This window comes from Wasmannia auropunctata, unplaced genomic scaffold (genome assembly GCF_000956235.1).
Source record: "Wasmannia auropunctata unplaced genomic scaffold, wasmannia.A_1.0 LD336116.1, whole genome shotgun sequence".
In the NCBI taxonomy this organism is placed as follows: domain Eukaryota; kingdom Metazoa; phylum Arthropoda; class Insecta; order Hymenoptera; family Formicidae; genus Wasmannia; species Wasmannia auropunctata.
Genome location: NW_012026774.1, coordinates 2,913,824 through 2,925,218, shown reverse-complemented (window position 1 = coordinate 2,925,218; position 11,395 = coordinate 2,913,824). Strand labels below are relative to the sequence as shown.

General features: G+C 46.3%; 1 protein-coding gene across 1 annotated transcript; it reads left to right on the top strand.

Moving 5' to 3' along the window:
• The first annotated feature begins 2,098 nt into the window (after window positions 1–2,098).
• On the top strand, window positions 2,099–8,757 carry LOC105462965 (facilitated trehalose transporter Tret1-like). Its single transcript, XM_011709919.1, has 7 exons — window positions 2,099–2,158; window positions 6,174–6,307; window positions 6,774–7,020; window positions 7,117–7,401; window positions 7,562–7,814; window positions 7,969–8,309; window positions 8,620–8,757. The coding sequence occupies exons 1-7, from the start codon at window positions 2,099–2,101 to the stop codon at window positions 8,755–8,757; spliced, it is 1,458 nt and encodes a 485-aa protein (XP_011708221.1).
• Window positions 8,758–11,395: the final 2,638 nt, after the last annotated feature.

Here is an 11,395-nt window from a genome sequence, read left to right as displayed (position 1 = left end):
AACCTTTCGGGAAAGACCGTTCACTTAATCTCCCTAATTTTTCCCGGGCTTTCCTACGCGGCTACTTGTATCGAGAGTGTTTTGAATTTCGTTTAGCTTTTCATCTTTAATCCATTCCAAATAAAATATATATACGTATTTAATTACTTTATCTTAATTAATTATATATAAAATACTCTTAATTAATTGTTTCATAGAAAGAACGATTTGGCTGAAAGGTCTAAAAAGTTTGATCTGACAATAATTTTGTTGGACTGGTAAAATAATTTCATTGGAAACTCAAAAATGATAAATACTGCTGTAAAACGTTTTAATATTCTAACAGTTTGAATTTCCAACAAAATTATTTTGATGGCCCAAGAATTACTTTCATTCATTTAATTCAATTTCAGATCTGTATCCAGCAAAATTTTCCAGTAAATCTTCCAGTAAAATCGTTCTTTTCGTATTATTTTACTGCATTCTGATAATTTGATTATTATACGCTTTGTGTCTTATGGTTACTTGTTACACGCGCGCGTACAATGCAATTTACACGTATAAAAACTTTCCTTTCTCACCCCTATGTAAAGAACTGGTGCACGTCGAGACGTCACGAATTCGCAATACTCGAGTCCGTGGCGCGACACGGAACTCCATCAGAAATGTCATACATGACGTTATGAGGCGACGAGATATCCCCTTACGAATGTCCGACATAGCCCGACGATACGTTGCGACGACGCCCGCATGATATGCTTATGCGATCTGTTATCAATGACGTCGAACAGTGAACCATTGATCCTGGTATAATTGATTCAAGATGCATTCACATCCTGATATCGCGGGAACGATAGCCATTGGGAGGCAAACCGAGATGAATTATCGGTTGCATTTAAATAATAATGCAACGTACCCGTATCTCTAAAAGGAAATATGCAGCGCAGATGCAATTGTCCCTGCTCACGTTCATTATTCACCATCTTCAGTCGCGCTGATAAATAAATCCGCGATAAAGATCTCGGTTTTGAGGACACACACGGGCTCCTTTATCCTATCGATATTTAGTATCATAAATCTATACACGCTCATGAATTCCTTAGAGACCGAATTATAGATCTGTAGATTAATAATGAAACGTATGGGCTTTCTACCTCTCCTCTCTATCCTGGACGAGTCTTTTATATTATTTATACAGCTTGTCCACATATGTACATATGTACTAACGGTGTATGTACATTGGATTATTCCGAGCGGTACTTTTATTCCCGATGCTATCAATCGTTCGCGTCGCTCCCCGACATTTCTAGACTTTGCCGTAAATAATGGCAACTCGATTACGGATTGCGTGTGCACGTGTAGTTGCTAATTCGCGTTTGCGGAAAGCGATGAATTACTGCCGCGCGGTGTTTTTCCTATAATGACTTCGGCGCTCTGAATCCGAACGCGAGATACAATTTGTAATGCCGTGCACACAAGTGGCGCGGGGTCCCGGACAAAGAGCGTATTTAACGCGCCACATTGTGTTGTGACGCGCGCCGGGGAGAAGCGCGGAGGAAAGTCCCGCGAGACATATATCTCGCGACGCGAGCGCGAGCGACTCGCGAGGCGAGGCAAGAAGAAGGCTTGCAGGGTTCCTCCGAACTAGACTAGTTCGCGAACTTGGACGCGGGACTAGTTACGCGATTGTTAAAGCGTGCAAAACGACGCCTCTCCAACTTCGCCGACGCATCTACGCTACCTAGACTGCACGTAAGGCAGCGAGAGAGAGAGAGAGAGAGAGAGAGAGAGAGAGAGAGAGAGAGAGAGAGAGGGCGGGAAAGCGTGCTATATCAGCGAAAAGAAAGTTACGTGATGAAAATATCAGTCGTCCTCATTCAAATGGAGACAAAGAACATTATCCGACGAGAATCTTCCTAACAATGTCAAAAAAAAGTTAAAATAGAGCAAAATGTATAACACGAAAACGGGGAAAATAATCACGCGCACCGAAGTAAAAAAAAAAAAAAAAAAACTAATTTAATGCTAACTTTGGATATACTGATCAATGACATTGATTATCATTTGCATTTTATTGCAGGTAACAACGATACCGGACGAGGGCGAGGACAATTTCAAAATGCCCAGGGCTTCCGTGGTGCACATGACGTCGGCGGCGAGGCCGCATCACATGTCACAAGTACGTATCATTGATTATAGAGGTGTCACTAGTCCATTAAGTTTACGCTAATAATAAATGATCATCTTTATACCGATTAAGTGAAATTAGATAGTTCTCGTATATGCATGTCTTCGGCCTAATTGCATGCACCAATGTTATTCTGACTTTAAGCGAAGCTTTATAAGTCTCCATATTTCTCTCTTTGTTTTAAGATTTTAAAGAAAGACAGAATTTTAAGCCTCACTTAAAATCAAAATAACGTTGGTTGGCAATCAGGTCTCAGAGATTTGTACGGCGAGACATAAGAATGACGACGAAAGACCAGCTCGTCGGAAGGTGCGACTTAAATCTGTATATCTTTCGCAGCTATCAAATTTACAACAATCACGGGTATACTTTTTATATTCGGCGAACGCGGCGTAACCTTCGGAGCAATTTGTGCTCCTCCGCCATCGGCAAAGGCACGGCGGTTCTTAAATAATCGGCCGGTGTGGTGCGACGAATCTCTTTTTATTTCTGCTTGGCAAGGGGCCATATTGATATGCAAACACCGAAGATAGCACCGAGGCGTAATTGAGTGGTCCGGTTTAAAATGGATATCGCGTACGGAGGACGAGGGGAGGGGAGGGGGGGGGAGAAGGGTGCTTCTCTCTTTCGGAAGGGCGGGTGAAGACCGCCGTCGTTACACCCACATACACACTGAGGGACGCGCACTTAACACACAGCATCCGACCGACCATCCTCATAATCGTATAAGCGGGGGACGACTTTTAAAGCTCGTTTTTCCTCTCCCTTTCTCTCTCTCTCTCCGCGCCTTCACCCCCGACTAATAGTTTTAAGCTAATGGCTCCCCCGGCTAACTTCGACCCCGGGACGGTCTGACGCACATGCCCCCGCGCTTGCGGAACTGCTCCCGAGCATTTCGCACGGCTCGATGCAAACGAGCTTTTAACGCCGTGTCCGAGAGTGAGAGAGGAGAATAGGCGGAAAGAGAGGGAGAGGAGGCGCAAACGAAGGGTGGTAGAACGCGCCCAAAAATAATATCGCATTAGAAGCGTTTCGGAGCGCAAATTTCTTACGTTCGAAAGGAAAACACGCTCTCGTCGCGCGAAAATACGTATGTGTCTTTTTAGCTCGTTAAAATCCCTCGTGTGTGTGTGTGTGTGTGTGTGTGTGTGTGTGTGTGTGTGTGTGTGTGTGTGTGTGTGTGTCATTAATAGAAACCGTTCGCCTTACACATTACAGCGATATCGCGGATCGCGGACAGATAAACGCGGTTCGTATGTGCCCTCTTAACGCATAACTCGTAAACCGTAATTAATATACCAAATTCTCCATAGCCGCTCTGTAAGAAACGGGAAATGTATCGGCGCCTCGTTACCGTGCGCCCGTGCGTTTTCCAGTGAATGCGCTATTCATCGCGCGGCCCCCGATAATTAGTCGAAGAAAGCGACTCAGGCGAGCGCGCTCGTAAACTCGTGTTCATTACCGCCGTTGCCGCTCGCGCATACCGTATTATACGAATAATTAAGATTGACGGCATCCGACGTGCATTCTCCGCCCGGTACGGCTCGAAGTCTCCGGAGACACCTTCCCTCCCGTCTCAAAAAAATCGATAGCGCAAGTCAAATAAAGTGAAAATTATTAGAGAGATTAAGAACACCGCGGACTGATAATAGCTGATAACAAAAATCCAAAAAACTGCGCACGCAATGCAATTCGCTTTTCGCCGCGAGGCAATTAAATAATTCGAATTCTCGCGACACGTTGGCCGTACAGCTCGATGTACTATCGTAATTACGAATCTCGATAGCACGGAATGGAAAGCGGTAATACAGTCGTAAATTCGCCCTTCCCCTCCGAAGTCAGGACTTTATAACCGTATATCAATTAGAATTAATCGGTATAAGGCGCAGCGGAATTATGTCTCGGATCGCATTCTCGTATAATTTTCGCGCGTAGACGCAAGGGAAGAAGAGGTCGGAATTGCAAAGTGGCGCTTGAAGCGACCCACGCGTTATTATCGTCCTCAGGAGAGACAACGGTATCGTGCGCCTCTCCGGCGAGACGATAGAAAGGTTGCACATGGCGACACGTCTAATCGCGTAATACGACTGTTTTACGCTCGCGCTGCTCCTAATGGCGCGCGCGAGAGAGAGAGAGAGATAATTGAAAGTGCATGCAAATTTATGTGGGATCGGCGCGGCGCCGCTTGAAATTCCTTATCGAATACGCCGGTTCGTCGTCCCCCGCTCGCCATGGAATATGAATTATGACGGGTCATCGCGCATTAAAACCGAACTACCGGCACTTTCGTTGTTCGCATTATGCTGTAAATTACACGCCGGCGAGTCGAGGAAAGGTCAGAGTTTAATACGAAATATCGGCGAATTTTTGTAACGATTATCGTGGCTTTATGGATCAACGCGAGCGCGTTATGCTTTGTGGAGCAAGATAAATGAGACTAAGCCGGCTAAACTAGATAATAATGCAAATTAAGGAAACTAGAGTTGCGTCTAAAAGAGAGGACGAAAATACTTTCGAAGAAATTTTTGACATTGTAAGAAATCGAGAATATAAAACGAACATCTCTTCTCATTTATCGCAATTCATTCTCGTAGCATAAACGAACAGAAATTACATAATATTTTAGCTCTGTATTTGTATGAATATATACCGCCGTTGTCTCGTAACAATTTTCTCATTCGTGGGGCTACATATCTCTAACGAAAAAAAATGAGAACCGGGATATCAATAAGACAGATTTTGTCGCATTCAGATTCGGAGATTCGTGCACCGCAAAAATTGCACGTAAAGATACCTATTGTGCACAAACAAACAACATAGACGGACAACCTACGCGCAGATATTCTTACGTCATCAACTCGCCGTAAGATCGCGGATCGCTGAACGTGCATGCGGTGACGAAGATAAGACCGGAAGGATTAGCTTTGACGTTGAAACTTAATGAGTCAGTGAAAAAAGTCATGAATTTGTAGCCGTAGAAAAAAAAACCACTGCCATTGGATATCTTTACTATCACTATATAAACACGTTTATACAAAATACTAATCTCGTATACTTGCACATGTTCCAAAATTTTCTTCGCGCGAGTTCATCCCTCGCAAAGTTGTATACCGTTGTTTAGAAAAGCGATACGCGTCCGCGCGGCTGCAGTAGAGAATACCCGCGAGACGAACTTACGTGCGTCCGTCGTCGAGCGAAGGATGCGTATACAGCGTCGACGTGTACACGCCGTCGCGGTACTTTGAAATTGAATCTGTGTATACGTTGCAGACGTGTACATATGCGTGCACATAAATGCGGGGGCCACGGCGAAATGTTTAGTATTCCTCGCGAGGGGCCAAGCCCGGCTTTCAATTTGCGGCTAGCAATTTGTTCGCCGGTTGCACCCCCCGTGGCAAGCACAAATGCGCGATGCATTCGCTCTATAGATGTACATACGTATATATGCATTACCGGAGCATCATGGTGCGCGCGATGGACGGATTTATACCTAGTGTTACGGTTTCACCGCCTATTCAGAGTGCCTTCTCGATTAGGAGACGCTCGCAGGATGGAGGATTTCGACAAAAGAGAAAAGGAGTTCCGATCCATGTTTATGTATATATCGATAGATTTTCGATAATGGCGTATCACAGCGAATCGAGACAGATACTTTTAAATTAGAAACGTGCGCGTAATGCAAATAGAAATATCTCACGAAGCTAGAATGTAGATCGTCATCGGAGTTACGACTCTCCTTTGGACGTCTCACCGTCAGACTCTATGATCTTTATTATAGAGCTGGTATGCGCACCTACAAAGAACGGCGGGGAATACACGGGCGTAAATTTCAGTCACTCGCCGACGGGTAAAATAAACAAACGTTGACGTTCGCACCGGTGTGTTACAACCACGCGTACACGCGCGCGCGCACGCGCGCGTTCCTGCATAAACTCTTTTCGCGTCAGCGAAATAAAAAGACCATTTTCACGCGTGAGTTCATCAGAGCCTGTTTATCTGGATATAGGTACTGGCGACCCTGGCACTGTCTATGGGAACACTTTCCTCCGGTTTGGCCAAGGGTTACACCTCGCCCGCGTTAGACTCCATATTGGATAATCAACCGCCTCATCTCTATCAGTCGTCCAACAACGAAACGTGGTAAGAATTTCTTTCGCGTAACTATTATCATTAATATGAGAGAATACATTCAACTATTCCGTGTGGCACGGATAAATATACAATTTGTCACGTTAAATAATATCGGATTTCAATTCGAAACGTGTCGAGAGCCGTGGACAATTATATCCCACGCCGTGTGGCTTATTCGAGTGTCACGTTCCCGGTTGCTAATTCCGGGATGCGTCTACTGCGACGGCAACACGCGGACTTCTACTGGGAAGCTGTTCGCAAATAATACTCGACAGTCGAGACGCGCGGCTGCCAAGAGCGATTACATTTGCACCTGACGTCTGGGCCCGGCGCTCTTGGGGAACAATACCCAATATATATCGAGAGTGTCCCCCTGTCACGCGCTCTTGGATTATACCGGGATTATGCCCCGGAGCGTCCAGATACTTATAAATACCGCGCGATCCTAATCGCGCTTATACGGCTTGTCCGGCAGGTTGGCTTTTTCGGTTACGCAACAGGAAGCCTCGTGGGTCGCGTCGCTGTCCATGCTGGGCGCGTGGTTCGGTGCCATGATCGGCGACTGGATAATGCGGCGAGGTCGTCGGGTGGCCTTACGCATGACATCCTTGCCGCTGGCGGCGGCCTGGGTCCTGACGGGCGTCGCGCCGTGCGTGGAGTTGGTATACGTCACAAGCTTCATCGGCGGGCTTTGCTGTTCGGTCATCACCATGGTGGCGCAGGTAAAAAAATTTAAAAAAAGAAACAAGAGCGATTCGATTCGATTGATTATTAAATATTGAATCTCGGTCGACGCATGAGCAAATTTCTCTCGACAGGTGTACATATCGGAAATCTCGATGGCGGGCATCCGCGGATGCTTGTCGGCGATGCTGAAGGTGCTCGGTCACGTCGGTGTCTTGCTGTCGTACATAGCCGGCACATATCTGAATTGGCGGCAAAGCGCGCTACTAGTGGCCGTCGCGCCGTCGATGCTCTTTTTGGGGACCCTCTTTATACCCGAGACACCGTCGTATCTCGTGCTAAACGGCAAAGATGACGAGGCCGCCAACAGTTTGCAGTGGCTGCGCGGAGAGCACGTCGATATAAGGCACGAGCTGCAGGTGATTGTCGTATAGAATTTTATGATAAACGGATAACTTTCGGAATAGAGCGGCTTTCTTTTCTCACGTATCACTCGCGACGCGTAATCAACGAGCGTCTGATCGCGAACGAGGTTCGATAATTGCTATAAATTCGCGACGTTTAACGACGTGCCTTCAGGTCATCAAAACAAACATTCTGGCTTCGAGGGCTAAGCAGTACGAGCTGACCTTCAAGAACAGCATGTTTACACCGAGGCTGTACAAACCCATCGCCATTACGTGCGGCCTGATGTTCTTCCAGCGATTCTCCGGCGCGAATGCGTTTAATTACTACGCGGTACTCATTTTTCGTCAGACCCTCGGCGGAATGAATCCTCACGGAGCGACCATAGCGATCGGATTTGTACAGCTGTTGGCCTCTTTACTGTCAGGTACGTTAAGCAATGATATTAAGCGATATAATATTCAATAAAATTAAATTTCATAATTAATCAGATTATTATATCGTAAAACAAATTATTATTTCTCTTATTAGAGATATCGCTCCGCGTTTGTCATATTTAAACGAAATTATATCGCTCGCAGGATTTCTGATCGACATAGTCGGCAGACTGCCGCTTTTGATAGCCAGCACGGTTTTCATGTCACTGGCGCTCGCCGGTTTCGGCAGCTACGCGTATTACGTGTCGCAAACGCAAAATCTGGGCTACGTGGACTCGGCGGTGGTGGGCCAGCACGACTGGATACCGCTGCTCTGCGTACTCGTGTTCACGACCGCCCTCGCCCTGGGCATATCGCCAATTTCTTGGCTATTGATTGGCGAACTATTTCCACTGGAGTACCGCGGCCTCGGCTCCAGCATTAGCACGAGCTTCAGCTACTTCTGCGCGTTTTTCGGGATCAAGCTCTTTATGGACTTTCAGCAGGTGAGCAGATTTTCTTTAAGATACTAACGAGTTGCCTGGATTATGAAGGCAAAGTTTCGAAATTTAACAATAAGTTCGAGATTACAAGAAGTAAAATTTTAAACGAGAAAATGTCCATGGAAACATTGCATTTTGTTTAAGTAACAATATTATTTTCTTGGAGTAATTTGTTCAGATATAAAATTTTCAAATCTCGTTCAATTTAATATTCAATTTAATATTTAATTAAATTTAATATTATTTCCTATAATTCAATAATGACGTTAATCTTGTAATAAATAATTTAAGTTGTACGAATTTCTAATTTTAGAGTCTCGGTCTACATGGAGCCTTTTGGTTTTACGCCGCCGTGGCGGTCTGCGGGCTATGCTTCGTAGTTTGCTGCGTGCCCGAGACGAAGGGCAAGCAGCTGGACGAGATGAATCCGGATTATGCGCAAGCACGGTAGTATAAGGCCTCGCTGACGGGGGGTCTCTCGAACTTGGAGAAGGCGAACAAGCCTTTACCGGGAGGCGCTTATCCGAACGAGCACGATCCGCGGGATGTCTACCGCCACGATCCGCCAATCGCGACTTCCAGCATCGCGATGCCCGCGATGTCCGCGCGCGTCGCTCATCATCGCAAGTTGTCGGATTACTGCGGCATCTTCGCCGAGAAGACCAACAGAATCGGCAGGAACGTGGAGAGCTTCATGCAGTCCCGCGGCCTGCTGCCGATTCGCCGCTCGGTCGACGAGACGTCGCGTCGCGACGCGCTCGGAATTAACGGCGACGTGATCCGGAACAACCCTCCGCCGCGAGCCGAAAATTGGGAAACGTACGAGCAACGTCGTTGCCTGCAGCTGCACGAGATTCGCGATTACGAGCGGCCGCGGAGGAACGGCGGTCAGAAGAAACGCGTGGCGTACTCCAACAGCATTTATCCGCGGAACGCGACGCGAGCCGACGCGAGTTACGTTCGTCGTTTCAACGGGACGGAGCCCCGTCGCGCCGGCAGGCTCGAGTACGCGGAAACGGATTACGACGCGGCGGCGGCGGCGGCGGCGGACACCTGGAGACGGGACCTGGACCTCGCGAGGGGTGGTCCGCGCGTCTCCAGGCCGATTCTGAGAAACGGCATCAATCACGGCGGCGCGGGGGACGAGCGGCAGTATTACTCGACCCTGCCGCGGCGCAGCAGGACCATCAACTTCAAGGATCAACCGCGCGACTCCCCGGAGGGTGGACGACCGCGCGCGTATCCGAAGAGCCTGCAGGATCTAACGGATTTGGAACTCGACGACGTCACGTATCTGCCGTCCGCCCACGGCGGCGGGGCTCGAGAGCAGCGGAGACCCGACGACAATTACCGCGGACGTAACAGGTATCGTCGAGAGGAGGACGAGCCGCCCTTCGACGACGATTATCTCAAGCTCTGTAGAAGCCTGTCGAGATTAGACAGCTATTCGCAAGACGGTAGATACCGACCGGGCCAGGTGCACTACGAGAGGGAATGCAGAACTTTCGGCAAGGACACGGTCGCCTTCATCTACTACAAGACGTGCTATTTATGATTTAGAAGGAGACGCGATACTAACGAGCGGTCGGGAGTTCTCTCATCGATAGACCGTCCATCGATACGCATGCATGGCTCACGATCTCGAGCAGAAATGCGCGCACGGCTGCCGACTGGCCGTCTCGAATCTCTTCGTTTCGGACGCGTTTAACGAGCGGAAGCATTTTCTACTCGCTAAAGTGGCTTAGATTTTTTGCGTTAAGTCGATATAATCGCAAGATTTATCAGCAGTAGAGAGCGTGTTACAAAAATTCCCTTCCTCGTCAGATTCATATCTCCTTAACGACGACATATCTTTATCAAGATGAAAAGAGCACACTCGCGTGGGGAAGAAGAAAGAGAAAAAGATCTGTACAAAGAAAACGACCGAGCAACCGAGTCACAAATTGCCTTCACGTCTGGCTTTAATAATTAAATCGTTTCTCGACTGATAATGAAGTTATATCATCGAGCGTTAAAATAGTTGCTCTCACGTAACTTCTCTAAAAAAAAAAGCGTGATATCCCTTTTTTCCTTTGAGAGATCAACTTACAGAGCTATAGATTAATTTTTGACTTAGTATACGACAAAGATTGTTATGCTCATTCCGCGCTATCTAATTACTTAGTATCTCTTTGAGAGACTAAAAAAAAAATGCAAATAATAATTGTAAAAAAAAAAATGATCAAAAACGATACCAAATAATACCTAGCGTCAGATTATAGATTAACATAAAATCTGCACAACGACATGTAAACTACTTTACGCTTGTCGTATTAGCTGCTTTATATTAATTTCCGGAGATACGGAAATTACTTTCTCCATTCAGATCAAATGATATTCTTTCCTAATAAGTATTTGATAAATATTCAAAGCTCATTCGCGCGGCAAGAGGCAAACGCTCTCGTATAGCGTATACTTTCCAAGTAAAGAAAACGCGACAATATCTTACGTGAATAAAGAATGTGTATACGTATGTACACCACGAGTAAAACGATATTAAGGGAGTCCTTAGAATAGGCTCGACATAGACTGCTCGTAGACTGCCAAGCTAGTCTTTCCGTAAAGTAGTCAATATACGCAATGAGTTTGCAATAATTTCCGCTACCTATATATTTTCAGCCGTCAATGGTGATTCGAGCACCATTTCTTTCGAGGAACAATCGCGCGAACGAGCCTCGGGAGAAAAGGTGGAAGCGAAAATTACCAACGCTAAAAACGACGTTTTTACTAGCTAGTGCGCTGGCACAGTGGGGCATTCGAGGTTATTAAGAAGGATGCGACAATATTGTAGTATTTAGAGTATATACTTTTTAACGGACGTAAGAGCAAAACGCACGGTTTTGCTAAACTCAGAATAATCGAGGCGTCTCGTTGCGTAGCACAGGCGCCAATGACTTACCCACGACAATATATCGATTTGTAGATATATCTACATATGTTTCATATAAGATGCGCATATATATTGTGTACATTGGTTATTGTATATTGTATACATATGTCTCTATCGTGGAACTTACGCAATTAGAGCGACGATATACGGTATGCGATAT

What these genes read in the sequence shown, in the direction of transcription:
- LOC105462965 (XM_011709919.1), top strand. Translation starts at nt 2,099, where the DNA reads ATGCCCAGGGCTTCCGTGGTGCACATGACGTCGGCGGCGAGGCCGCAT. An exon ending in ATATAAGGCACGAGCTGCAG is followed by an intron (nt 7,402 to 7,561) that starts GTGATTGTCGTA and finishes ACGTGCCTTCAG; the next exon opens with GTCATCAAAACAAACATTCT. An exon ending in GTTGGCCTCTTTACTGTCAG is followed by an intron (nt 7,815 to 7,968) that starts GTACGTTAAGCA and finishes TATCGCTCGCAG; the next exon opens with GATTTCTGATCGACATAGTC.